Source organism: Oreochromis aureus, linkage group 15 (genome assembly GCF_013358895.1).
Source record: "Oreochromis aureus strain Israel breed Guangdong linkage group 15, ZZ_aureus, whole genome shotgun sequence".
NCBI classification, from domain to species: domain Eukaryota; kingdom Metazoa; phylum Chordata; class Actinopteri; order Cichliformes; family Cichlidae; genus Oreochromis; species Oreochromis aureus.
The window spans coordinates 33,822,558-33,837,117 of record NC_052956.1 but is presented as its reverse complement, the minus strand read 5'-3'; the positions used below and the strand labels follow the sequence as shown (position 1 = coordinate 33,837,117).

The window sequence follows — 14,560 nt, the reverse complement described above, 5'->3', positions numbered from 1 at the left end:
ACAGTGATTAACTTATCTTTGAAAGCATTAGAGCACCATTAAACATTACATCCTGAGTAAAATTAACAAACAAGTTCATCAAGAAGGCAGCAACGGCGGTTTCCGAGAAACACCTGACCCGTTTCTGAAACAGGCGACACCACTGACTGGGAAACGGAAAAGCACTGTCATCTCTGCGTGTGTCCGGCCACCAGCTGTAGGCAAATGCACCATAAGCAAGAAGGCAGCAATCGTTTGTTAAATGGATGTGCCTTCACATCACAGCTATACATCTGAGTTTAGGACAAACAGTTCTGCCAGAATCAAATCTACATCAGGCGAAGGTGCAGAAATGAAGGTTTAAACTGTGTTTCCCATGGAATCAGAGAAAGTTTAAGGATCCAATCATCGACATGTTTGATCTCCCAGAGTAAAACTGTGTGTTTACTACGCTGGCCCAAAGTACCACACCCTGTGATATGAGTGTTAGATTACTGGAAAGTGAACAGACATCCTGGGATGTAATTAGATTTAGTTAGCTGCTAAGTTTAATTATGTCTTGACATGAGTCTACCCATTGTCCTAACAGCCCGACTGTGATAGCAAGACAACAAGATGGCAAAAGTCAGTGCACAGTCTACAATGTTCATTTTTTTAATGTTTTTGCACAAATAAACAAAGCACACTGCACTAATTGTTTAGCTTTAAGTCAATGGTGGGCAGAATTTTCTAAAACATCTCTGCAGTCTGATTATGCTCTGGCTCCATTTCTGACAGATACTAACTGTGCCTGTGGAAGAGAACGTGACCAAGCATTGTTCTGGAAACCTTGTAGGGAAACGGTAAAATGAATGTTTTAAAGATCTATGGTTTATGAAATAAGAAGCCATGCGTGGTCAAAAAGACTGTAGTCAAAGGATGAATATATAAATGTAATGTGGCTAAAAGCATATTAATGCAGCCAAACAAATAAATGAATAAAATAAAAGCTGATCATCAGGAATCAAGAAAAGTAAACATTTGAAGTGCACAGATGGGATCGCAAACCTCAGAAGCAGTGTCCACTGTTTGTCTTCATAATCAGAGACAACTTCGAAATGTCAGAAAATGTGCCAGATTTTCTGTGAGCGGCAGGTTGTTTTGCTGGTAAAACAATTAAATGTGAGGCTCTTTCATAAGAGACAAAGCAAGAGGAGGGGCCTTTGCCTTTCTTTATTCTAGCGAGCGTAAATTAAATCCATTATACCTTCTGAGTCTTTTTGAAGAAACTTAATAAGCAATGCAAGCACAGAGGTACACCTCCACTTCTTAGGGCATTTTAATTCATCAGTGTCCTTTCAAATAGATTTTTAATGTCTGTCTTCTGTGCAGTGGATTAATGCATTAAATATAGGACAAGGTACTCAACAAACTGTACTTTGACATGGATCCAACAATGAATGAATGAATGTCACAAACGATGACTAGCTACATTAGGAAAAAACATTTGCTGACAATATCTGGCTGAATTTGTTAGCTCATTTTGCTTCCCACCGTCACATAACTCCTTCACTGCAGCTCAGGTCAGTTTACCTCATTTATCTGACAAACTCTGTCACAGATGTCATAAAGTAGGGCCTCTGGTTAAGTCATTTGTCAGAGAAGTCGGTTTAGAAGCCCTGCATGCTTTATTAAAAACAAAAATCTATATTTGCAAGAGGAAGACATAAATCCATTACTGCATCAATATTTCATTCAACTCCTACTCAATGTGGCTAGAGCAGAAGAAAGCATTACAGGAAAATCACTCACGGGTGGATCCAAAAGCCAAAACTGGTACATATACTCTGTTATGCTTAATCTTTTGATAAAGCCTATTAGCAATTTTCAAGATGGCTGCCGAAAAAGGGAAGAAAATATATATATGTATGTTGTTTTATTTCCTAGACGACCCTTTTTTGAATGATTTTAGTGTGAAATCATGTATGTCCCATCACGTAGAAGTCAAAAACAGCTATAAGCTTTTAAAAAAGATTATTTTAAATCTCAGTTCTTTTGAATTTCTTAAATAATATGTTCATTTCATCGCCCCTGTACAAATGCGATGTCACAGTCTTCATTTGCATGTTTTGTGTGTCGCCTAACCGTGCCTGGTTAAATATACGTCACCTGTATGTAATTGAACGGTTCTATCAGCAGTGGAACTTTATTCCAGTCACAACTAAAACTGATGAACATTTGTGCCAGCATGATAGAGCTGAACCAAAGGTAGAGGAGTCCATCAAGAGTCACTGAATTGAAATTTGAATCTCCAAACCTAGCTGTATGCATGTTCTCAAAAGGATGGCTGTACAGTACTTTGTCTGTGAACCGTTGGAGCTCCATGTAACATATGTGTCATTACAGTTATTCTGTGTGACTAATTTCACTTACTTATAGTCAAAAGCATTTAAAAAGTTAAGTAAAATCTCTGTAATTTAATTCTGGAGCTGTTTCATGGAAATAATGGCCATATTGGAATTTTAAATGTTGAAAATTCAAGTGGCTAATGGGATTTTTTTTTTCAAATTACTGACTCCAAAAAGACAAACCTGCAGATTCTGGTGCTCGTATCCACTTGTGAAAATTGTTTCAGTTATCTGCTGGACTCGGCCTTTTACTGAAGCCAAATAACAGCAGGAGACCAAAGAATACAGAAATGTTAGAAGTAGTTTTTTAGCTGTCTTTTCTCTAAAGGAAGGCTCCAGCATCCTAACCCTAATTGTTATTGGCTAACATATTTGGTGAAAAACAAATTCAAAGACTGAACAGTGTCTCCATGGAACACTCTGATTGTCTGGCTGACAGTGTAGAGGAAAAATGCAGGCTGCTTCGCTTTGCCTCTGTCAGCCTTTCAATAGACTGCAGCGATAATGAATCGATGTTCCTGCCACTGAACGCTCATCTTCACCTTTTACAATAACAAATCTTTTCCAAGCCTCTCCAAAAGGAGCACCACGCTGCTTGGACTATCAACACAAGCACTGCTGACTGATAAATTAACCATTTACTGACACTGTAAAAATCAGACACTAATGAATTCACGTCTTGGCCCGAAAGAGACACAGTTACTAGCTTTCCATCATAGCTTCTGTTAGAGTAGATTCATTATCAAAGAGCAGAGAAACGCTCAGTAAACTGAAATTCCCAAAGGTTTTTCAGCTTCCTTCCTTGAAATGACAACACATTAGCTGTTATCGGATGGTGAAAACACGACCCATCAGCACCCTCTAATTTCACTGGAAAATCCTCCCCTGCAGGGGTAGCAGTGGTTAAATGGTGTCGATTAAGTAATGGAACTTGATTAATGCAACATGCACATAATAAGTGGCACCTGCAGGTCAGCTCACACAGCAGGTATGAAACACGACAACATTACTTTCACTAATCCTCGCTTTAGTGACGGAGCCAGTCTGCTTTGGGTCTTTTGTCAACATGAGACTGGTTAGATAACATTCAGGCAAGCTGCCCCTCACTCTCTGATAACCTAGTGGGTAACCCTTCATGCCATTATCACTGGAAAGCAGGGCTCCATAGCAACGAGTGTAATTTTTCAGTATCACCCCATAAGAAGTGCTTTCAAAGCAGCCCGTTCCCATTTCAAGTTGACCAATTCTCCAGATCACAGTTTCTTTTCTCGCTACTCATGGCCTGGAGTGTGGAGCCACTGGTAATGCATGAACACACTGCAGACCTAATGACGTGAGAACATCCTGTGGCCACGAAGCCAAAAATCCGTTCCCCCTGGGAGCTGACACGCTCGCATCAACAGGACTGTGCTGCTGAAGACCCCCCGAGGAAGACAGTGCAGCCCTATTTGTTAATTCATTGTAATTCAGCCTGAAGCGCGGCCTTCAGCCTGACAAACAATCCACTCTGTCGTATCCATCTGGCCCCTGTCTTTCTGTGCCATTTGTGAGCCAGTCAGCAGGACCCCAGTTACACCTATTAACAGTATTAGGTGAATTTCAGTTTTGATAAAGAGTTGTCACTTTCACCAAAAGACTAAAACCTTGAAAGGCATTTGTTCTTTTGATTAATAAAGAGAAAATTATTGTCATTGCCATCATTGTCCCAAGGACAATGATGGCAAACAGAGTTATCATCCTGCTGGACCCCCTTTTGCCTTCAAAAGGAAAATTGCCTTGACCTCCTAAAACCTGAACTCTTTTGCTATTTGGGCTGATTGGGACCTGATAAATGTAAAAAAAAAAAGAATTACCTGATTTTTTTTTTTTTACCTCATTTTTGTTTCTGAGAAAAATGAGATCCACATATGAGGACATTCGTTTTAAATTTCGAAAGAACAGTGGCAGTATAATGTCCTCATAAGTGGTTATCAGGCCCTTGTAGAGCAAAATTTAATATTTTGGTCTAGAAAACCCAAAATGTGATGTCCACATGTGTGGACGCCAGGTCCTAGGAGGTTAAATCTTCCTAGCGTAGATTCAACAAGGTGCTGGAAACTCAGATTTCTCAGGGAAAGATTTAGACAAAGTTGCTGCTGATTTTTTGGCTATACGTTAGTGATGTTTTCCTCTTTCACCAAATCCAAAATACAAAGTGTGCCACATCATAACACCACCAGTAGCCCGATCCACTGCAGCAACAAAGCAGCGTGATCTTCTGCTGCTGTAACCCATCTGCTTCAAGGTCTGACATCTCTGTTTTGGACCATTCTCTGTAAACCCTAGAGGGTGGGAAAATCGAGGAAGATCAGAAATTTCTGAAATACTGAGACCCACCCATTCAACACCGACAACCATGCCGTGTTTAAAGTCATTTAAATCCTCCATGATGATGCTTGGTTTGAACCTCAGCAAGTACTCTTGACCATGTCTACATGTCTAAGTGCACTGAATTACTGTCATGTGATTGGATGACTAGATATTTGCCTATTACCAGCAGTGGAACAGGTGTACCTAATGAAGAGGTTGTATAACAGCTGTACACCGATGTCGGCTGTATTTAAAAGCAAAATTATGATGCAGAGAGAAAGTTAGAGGAACACTCTTATCTGTCATTGACTGAGTACAGCAATCCAAGAAAGAGCTGTTCCTGCCACAAGAGAGATCTGCTAGCACAGTATTAAGCTCCACATTATTATACCTAATGAAAAAAAGATCCAATTAATATTATATTTGGGTACAGCTGTAGTGGCCATGATTCCATAGAGATTCTGGCATAGAGAGAGTCACCAAAAATTAAAGTTTTGTCTACTGACTCATTTTTATTATTATCCTTCTATTCTTTTTTTTAACTGCAGACTCAAATTTATAAAACAGGTGGCTTCATAAATCATTATGTTTTATATTGGGTCTTACATAAAATTTTAGCCCACGTGTGTTGTAGATGATTTATATTTAAAAATAATGTGAGTCATCCAGAATGATCCACAATCAGAGGCATTCTGGGACAAAAAAGAAAAAAGGAAATACATACTCAGAGCAGGGTAAAGGCAGTGCCAGCGGTGTTGTCGTTGGTGGCTATAGAGCGGGCTGACTCATTGCTCTTACTCCTACCTACACCTTGAACTGTTTGCATTTTCTCGATCATCATTGAAAAGTGAGCAGCCGGCATTCACACTGGCAGGATCGTATGGGGAACGGATACAGAAAAAGCAGCAGGCTTACAGTGAGGGTGACGAAAGAGCTTGAGGGTAAGACGGCAGCAGGCTTCATTGTCCAGTCCACTGTGCCATGAGTCTCTACAGCGCAGTGAACTTGGACAATCCATTTCTATTTATAATTTGCTTTCACAGACACACGTATATACACAGAAACCTCCACAAACACATACGGTATCGCTGCCAAAGTAGATCGTTGCCAGTCAGCGCGCATACTACCTTCTTCTTACATATTCTACTATAATTGTCTTTTTTCATTTCAGGTTAGTTTTTCTGGTACTCTGAGGTCTGACATTTACAAATTGATGTGGCTTCACTGAGAACAGTCAGAAAAGAATTTCCCGTCTGTTTCACAATGAGTCTTTATTGAACCTTTGTCATCTTTCCTTCACTTTAATGTCAGATTGTGACCCAAAAGAAATTCTGTCTGGCTTGTGGCCTTTCTTATTTTTCTGTCTGTCGATTCATAATAGATCATGTTCAGTTTAGCTGCTCTCACGTTTGCTGCCTAGCTCCCACATTAATGTTACCATTTTGCTATTAACCTCTAGCTGCTACCTTAATGGTAACTTAACAGTCAATGCGGGTAACTGCTAATAGTTAAACAGCTAATGTTAACATGTATTAACTATTCAATCCTGCTGAAACAGGAGCTTTACTGACCTCCTGAATTCCTCATAATGTTAAGATGCTTCACTTTGCTGAGTTGCTGTTCACATGTTCAGCTGCTAGTGAGGGGAGGGGCTGTGTGGCTACCTATCAGCAGCAATGAGGTTGTGTGCCAGCTAGAGAAGGTGAAGACAGCACTGTTGGTGTCAAATCTCCAAACCTGCAAATATCTAACCTGACAGTAGTTTTTAGTATCAAGAAGCATTCTGCATAAAAAGCCTACCAACTCAAATGTGGAGCAACCCACTGTAGTGACCCACTTTAAACAAAGAACCTGCTGAAACTAGCTAGTAGTCAAGTATGACACTTTGTTTTGGGAGTCCTACTCAGTACATATGATGCTATGGTTGTGAAGACCCCCAAAACAAAACAGACACACATGCAAAAAAAGTGTTCTTGTGTTTTCAGAATTTTTGTATCGAATGCTGCCGTAAGCATCAGTTCTGGTGACATCCCTATCTCACAGTTTAGATGGTAATGTTTGCTAATTCTAATTTGGTTGCTTGCCTTCATGTGACCTGTGACCTGAGACACTGCACACTCGCATTAGATCACTGAACTGGAAGCAAATTAAATTTGAGAATTGAATGCAACACCTGCACACAAGTGTAGAGCATGCACTTCTACTCAGAAAAGGAAAAATGACCTGTTGGAACAAATTGAATCATTAATGATTATTGCCAGGAGCTGTTGAGACATGTTTGAAATTATTGCAAGTGCAGGGAGAAATTTCCCAGTGTTACCCAAGGCATGTTAAACACTGAATTAATCTCAGTTCAGCTACATTATGTCAACACGCCAACCAAATATTGCACTAAGCATGCATGCAGATGTGTGCATACATACTTACCTGTTTGAATTTTGGGCACGGCTGAACCTAGCCTCTCAGTGAATTTGTGTTGTTGGTGTTAAACGAATATGGCTTGCTGTATGGTTCAGACTATCCAGTGACTAAATACTTCAGTTCTGATGCTTGAAAATTGACTATTTGGCAGATATTAGTGCCAAACCAAGGGTACAACCAAGTTAGCACTCCACCCTCTTGTTACTTCTGCTTTCAGAAAACAAGAAGCTCTAAAGTCGAGACTTCAGAAACCCGAGTCCACAAACCAGTTGTTGCTACTGCCATCTTTATGCATAGTCTATATTGTCAGCACATGCCATACACATCTTACTCCGGCCTTTTTCTGCCTTGTTACAGAAACAATTGTTTGTTGGTGATTATCTTCTTCTTATTCTCTTGGTGCACTACCAGGGGACAAAAATAAAGCACTTTAGTGTAGTGTGAGAAAGCTCTGAGGCGAGACGAGCTGCCGCATTGCTTGTTGACAGCGTCTGGGGAACGGAGCAGAACTGACAGTGGTTTTCATGCCTGTTCAGCTCTGCTGCATCCAATCACCGAAATATTTTATGAACTTTATAATTCAGCTTTTTCTTTCCTATAGGAAATACCGAAAACCGAGGGTCAGCGCGTGTTACAGAAACACGCCAATGTTTCCCTACAGTCTTATTAGCAATGCAAAGACACTGAGCCGGGGTCTAAACTATCATGGCACTAAATCTCAACAGAGAAAATGGAATAGTAATGAACAAAAAATGAGTTTCGCAAAACTCATTTAAAATAAAATGCAATTTACAAGGCTCTCAAGTTTAGTGCTTTTTCATTTCTTCTCCTTGAGTTAAAAGCACATCCTTGAGGCTCTTTTCAAACTCAATACAGTAAAATCACACAAATAAGGGTGAGGCACAAACACCAGCCATCAATCTCTTGCCTGGCAATCTCTGGGTGCAAACAAGTAGGGAGGGGAAGTCAGAACCTTTTCCTGAGCAGGTTTTCAGAGTGCACCGTTAACTACATCCTCCCTCCTCCATCATTCCTAAAAAGTGAAAGGTGCAGAACACAAAGTCAAGCTCGAAGAACAGGTAGGCAGCCTGTGCAGGAGACACCCACTCAGTCACAGGGGGTTATTTCGTGGGCTGAATAATCCAAAACACCTCTCATGGCATGATCAAAAGGCTTTATGTTTGATTTTCTTATATGTTAAGAATCAAATTAAGATGAGCCATCAAGGGAGAAGATTATTCAAAAATTGCATGTTACGTGTTTTTATGAACTTGTAATAAATAGCAAAATTTCATGTTTTCTGAGGATACAGCATCAAAGACCCCAGCAATCACCTCTGAAACCCTCCTACATACAAGGAAATGCGTAACAGGTCAGAAACAGCCTGAAACTAAAAAGTCATATGAGCCTTATCTCTGAAATGTTTGCAAGGATACAATTTATGCAGGTTTTCAACAAGTCAGTATAGGAAAAAAAAACAAGCTCTTCAACAACACAGACACTGTTGCAGGTCCATTACTGATTCACAGCTCTTATATTTTCTACATGTGAATGAAAAATTATCTATAATGACCTTACAGGGATGATCAAGGAACTGACCTCTCAGCCCACTGTTCGTTCAGTGTTCTAGGTTCAATTATTGTGCAAATGTACTGTTTATAAGTTTGGGGAAACCTGCAGAAGTCACCTGGATGAAACATTTCTCCCACTGAAAACGTCCAGATAAACAGAATCAACCTTTTCGGATGTTAAAGGGAGTTTTCAGGGCCCGGTGTTGCATACAATCTAAAACCCATTTAATATGTTTGCACTGTGTGCTTCAGGGTCTGACAGTCATCACCCGTTTGTGTCAGCAGCATTAAAGGTTTTGGTGGGAAACAACACTGAGGGGGGCGGAGAGCCTCCCCCTAACCCCCAGCCCCACCACCCATGACTGCAACAGGCAGCAAAGACTGATGGCCTAACATCATCTCTCAGACACTAACATCTAGCCATCACCGCTCCACTCCTCTGCTCAGCTACATAAACAGGGAGCTGTCAAGCTGAGCACTTTTAAGTGTAAAGATTATGACAAGTTACACAGTTTCACTTTAGCTACACAGCTCGTCGAGCTTAATCGACTTTCAGAGAGCTTTGGTTTGCGGGTTCTTCTGAAACTTGACAACTAAAACTATCGTCACGCCATTATTTCATCGTGTAATTAGTCAAAGCAACGCTCCAGTGCGTGTTCTGAACTTTTGGGCTTTTCAAATTGACTCTCATTCCCGAAGCGGTGGAAAACAATTCACCTGCTTTTACTTTAGTTACTCGGGAGATTAAAGAGGGTTACCGTTTCAGCGAGGAGGGCCAGGACATCCGGGGTTTCCTCAGTCCGGGACGGAGCTTCTCCAGGGTCCGGTTGCGGCACAGGTAGCGCTCGGTGTCCGAGTTGAAGCGCTGTTTTATGCGTATGTGAGTCCTGGGCTGCCGCCACAGGTGTTTGGGCGGCTTGGCGAGCCCCGCTCCCTCTCTGCTCAGCGTGGTGCACTCCATTTTTTACTTTTACGTGCTCGCTGGATTTTTGTTTTTTTGGCTTTTGTTTTTGTCTGTTTTTTTTTTTTAAAAAGCGACTTCTGAGCGACAAACAGACTCGGAGAACAGCGTAGAGCTCGTCTGCGGGGACTGTGAGGAGGAAGGCACGCGCTTCAGAGAGGCGCGCGCGGCGTCATGGTGCGCTGCTGTCCACGAGGCGGAGTGCTGAAACGACTGTGAGCCTCTCAGTCAGTACCAGCTCCCCCCGTCTCTCTCTCTCCATCTCTCTGTTTCCTCCTGATTCCTCCCCCTCTCTCCCTCTCAGTTTCTCCCTCCTTTTATCTCTCTCTCTCTCTCTCTCTCTCTCTCTCTCTCTCCATCCTCACCTCTTACTGTGGCTCTCTCGACCAGCTTCCTCCTGCCATCTCCATCTGTTTCCCTGTCTGTCGCTGTCTTATCTGTCAAAGCGCCAATCATCAGCATTACACAACATTGCCTTATCTTTACTGTATTTACTCTGGTAGAGCAAAATTGCCTGTTCATTATTTGTAATTGATTTTTGGAAAAATCCATCTTTTATCTTTTGCGTCATATAAGAGATGTAGAGCAGTCAGACAGATTTTTCACATAATGAAGGTAGAGATATCTTTACTGGTCAGAGCAGCACTGGTTTAACATATTTCATTAACCCTGTCTCAGGAAATCACTGTGTACAAGCTCTCAAACTAACAAACAAAGGCAAACCAGTGTGTAACTGAAGGGAGGAGTGGTTGTATGTTGGTATATAGCTATCATTAGGCCTATAGTTTAATGTGCAATGCAGCTTCCTATAAGGTTGCAGTAAATTTTATATGTCAGACTCTGTACCCTACATCCCATTACCAGCTGGAAGATTGGGTTGCGTTTTGTAAATTCGAATAAATTCAGGTTTATAGGCACGACAGGAAAACAACACAGGGCTGGTTCAAATTACTGATGTCACCAAACCCACTTATTTTTATTATGTAGGAAAAATAGGGGCTGTATCATTAGCTAACGAGCTGTTTATCCAAAAAGGATTTTCAGTCTGAAAAAAGCACGATTACGTTACAAAGATCAGCCTTTTTATTTATTTATTTTTTGGTAATTAATGCCTGGACAGCACACACATGTTTGTAGATGTTCAAACATGAAAATGGTCAGCTTTTATGTCTAAAAGGGAGTCAGGGGAGATACAAGTGCACACCCACACCCACATCCACACGCATGACCTTTCAGTGGGAGGTTTCTAACTGTTGTTGCAATTACTAGGCTTCTTTTTTTTAAACACAGGAGATGCCTTTCATTATCACCAGAAACCGCAAAACAACAGTCCACATTTCTATTTTTGTCTCAGTGTCACACAGACAGCCTCCGTCTGCTGCTTACAAGCACTGACCTACCAAAACAATCACCAAAACATGACCATGTGACAGGAATGTGGTACAGACGAACGAGGCAAATGTCTATGTGCTGAGCTTGACTCACATAATTTGTGTTAATGAAACAGGAACAACAGCTGCAACACACAAGACTTCATTTTGTGAACAAGAAAAACATGATTCTTAAAACTTTTAATTAGAATGAAAAAAACTTAACTAAAGTACTATGCAAAAGTCTGGAGTCACTCCTCATTTCTTTATATTTTGCTGGGAAAGTTATGGTGATTTGTTAAAACGTGCAAAGAGACACATACCGAGTTTGTGCAATTCTAATGAACGTGAAATTCAGTATTCATTATGACTGAACTCTCTTTGGCAGCTTTCTTGTCATTTCTTTAAGAAGTCCTTAGGAATAGTTCTCCATGCTGAAGGACTTCTTTGAATGTTCACTTCCTTTTGTTTCATTCTCTGTCAACATGATCCCACACTGCTTCAATAATGTTGAGGTCCGAGGTCTGGGCCAGTCCATGACTGTGTGTGTTTTTCTATCCAGGTATGCTTTTACTGCATACACTGGCAGTGTTTTTGGGATCTTTGCCATGCTGAAAAATGACCCGCTGCCAATGAATTGCTTTCCCGATGGTATTGGACGGTGAGTCAAAATCTCACTGTACTTTTCTGCCCTTTAAGATCCCCATCACCACTGACTAAATGCAACACAGACCATGATAGCCTTTCTCTTTGTTTCCCTTCCTTAAAATGGCCTTTTTTAACTTGTTGGTGCAAAAGTGTTATGCCATGCCTGTCGATGTGTTTTTTGTTACTGGCTGTTTGTAACAAGTTCCTAAAGATATAATTTACAGTTTTTCCCAATTTGTCTTTTATGCTTAGACACCAAACATGTTCCTTCCTTGAGTCAGTGTTAAGTGGCTTAACCAAAAAAAAAAAGCAACTAAACAGGAAAGGACTTAAAATGAATGAAAAAGACCTTCAGAAAGCCTTGAGAGCTGTTGCTCAAGCGCACTTAAAAATGTAAGAAAGTCAGGCCGCTTGGAAGCAAAATAAAATGAAATTATGGGTGTGTTAAAACTTTTACAGAGAAAGAAGTTGTGTCAAAATTATTAATCTTATTCTCCATTTCACACAGAGTTCATCATCTGTGTGAATCATCTGTGCGTTAAGCTTCATCTGATGAAGCTTAACAGATAAACAAAGCCCCACAGAAAAAGGAAGATCTGCAATTTTCCCTGTTTAACCACATCCACAGTTCACTGAAGGAATTCCTCAGACGCAAAACAAAGAAACAAAGAAACATACAAACAAACAGTGTGTGTCACTGACCGGTGCTCATCATGGGTGGCCAGTGCTAGACTGTACAGCTCTTCTAGCCGGGCTAGCGGTAGTGCGTGTGCCGGATGTGGTCGCCGGGTTTCGAATGAGTGGTCCTGATGGGAGTGTCTCCTCCACAGCGGAGGCAGCAGCAGTGGGCCTGAGAAACGCCGCCGTACCACATGGTTGCCCACTGGTATAGAATCTCGAAAATGCTGCATCCCAAAGAAAAAAGCAAAAACATACTGGTAAGTTTCAATGTAATGTTATTCTCCAATCAAGGTGACATGTGTGGAAACAAGCAGAATACACACTCATCTGAAAGTTTAATCACTCACAGCCAGTAAAACTAATGCAGCACAACACAAGAGTCCAGAACGCCTCTTTAAAGGATTAAACCATTTTACTTAAGCTATTTGAGAGCTGATCATAAATCAGTCACAACATTAAAACACCCATTACGGTGTGCTGTGCTGCCAAAACATGGACTACATTGGCCCTTTGAAAGTGTGCATAAGATGTTAGCAGCAGATCCCTTAAGTCCTATCAGCTGAAAGGTAAAGACTCGATAGAGCTGAGCTGCTTTTCCAGATCATCTAAAGTTCAAGAGAATTTGGTGACTAAGTCGAGACTTTTAACTCTTTCTCACGCTCCTCAATCCAGTCCTGACCAAAGTGTGAGAGGGTGCCTGCTAAAATGTGAATCACTGAGCCTCAGGCATCCATCAGCAGTTCACTGGAAGCCTATGCAGTGGCTACCAAAGATGGTCAAGGGTGGGCTTCCAGTGAACTGTTGATGGATGCCTGAGGCTCAGTGATTCACCACTCAGATCCTTGTGTTTCTCAAAGATTAACTACAAGAACTGACTGTGCACTTGGTGGATAACAACTCTGAGACCTTAAAAAGTGTCATCATAATGAGATAATCATTTTACTCACTTTTTATATTGTTTTTAATGCTGTAGCTAACTGGAGCACAGCCGCTGGAGGCTGCAGTTGTGATTCTGAGTGAAACCATCGAGAGGACTGGCAAAAAATTGGCCCTGCCTAGAAATACTTTGTAATAAGCTGTAAATAGGCCAAAACCAAAAAGTAGCCTTTCCAAACTCTCATCACACTTTGCTTTATTTTGTGTTTCATGATGATTTGCAAAGTAATCATTAAACATGATAAAATCAGCATCCTGGCCCGCTGACAGACTTCAGCTGAAAGCGTTTACAGAGCTACGTGCAAGTCTACATATTCCTGGTGATGCTTGCTGTTGCTCATGATAAACCTCCCATAGTGCGTTTGAAATGTACATTTTAAAGCCTTCTGTATACCACTTTAAATTTGCTTCACAAATGGCCACACAGGGTTCCCGCTGAGTAGCCTCCACAGTGAACTCTATGAAATTAGGCAAACAAATCACTCAAAGATTCATTAATAAAAGATCAGAGACGACACTTCAATAGCCTAAATGTTCTGAAATATCATCTCATCAGTTACAATTACCATATATTTGCAATGCGTCACAGCTGATGCATGGACATATACACAGTTTAGGATGGAAAATAGGATTCATAAGCGTGTACCCATGACAGACTGAAAGCTGAAATTATTTCACTGTCGCAATTAGAAATAGTTCAATAAATAACTAAAATAAATGTATGTGTATTTTTCCAGGGACACGTGGCATCTGCCCAATCTGCCCCGAGGATACTGCAGGCACAGCACGAACTCTTTCCAGGTTTCAGACCGAGCATTAATTTGACTTTTTTTCACCATTTAATATCCAATGAGTGGAAAGTGATTACTCAACAGGCGAGCAGGCAGACAGCAGCTTGCTCTGCCTGACAAACAACTACATATGATTGTGAGTCTTCTTTAAACAGTACATAACCAAATCTCCCCTTTAAAGGGTCAAATGAGAATGAGGCACCCGGGGAAATATACATTCTCCAAAAATCCATGTCCATTTTGGTCGCTCTGAGCCTCTGCTGCTGTAATTTGCGCTTCGACTGAGTTCATGAGTGGAGTTCGGTGGGAGCTGATGGATATTGATCTGCAATCCAGCAAGTCTCCTTTCCCTGATCGGTGCTGTCAAGCATCAAACATGACATGACTGTCAGGCCTGCTGCCCACCTCGGGCTACAGCGTGCACCTATCATCGCAGACTGCTTCGCCTCCAGTGATTTGGTTTTCT

General features: G+C 41.1%; 1 protein-coding gene across 5 annotated transcripts in view; it reads right to left on the bottom strand.

The window, feature by feature from the left end:
* The window catches only part of LOC116318379 (cAMP-specific 3',5'-cyclic phosphodiesterase 4D-like), a 104,375-nt gene that overhangs the window by 73,113 nt on the left and 16,702 nt on the right, over positions 1–14,560 (bottom strand). For 3 of the 5 annotated variants that reach the window (XM_039598792.1, XM_039598791.1, XM_039598794.1), the window contains exon 3: positions 12,389–12,591. In XM_039598792.1, coding sequence (XP_039454726.1) covers positions 12,389–12,591 — 203 coding nt within the window. Of the gene's footprint in view, positions 1–9,465; positions 9,935–12,388; positions 12,592–14,560 lie in introns of those variants that run through there. The other 2 variants (XM_039598793.1, XM_039598795.1) reach the window with 1 other exon arrangement.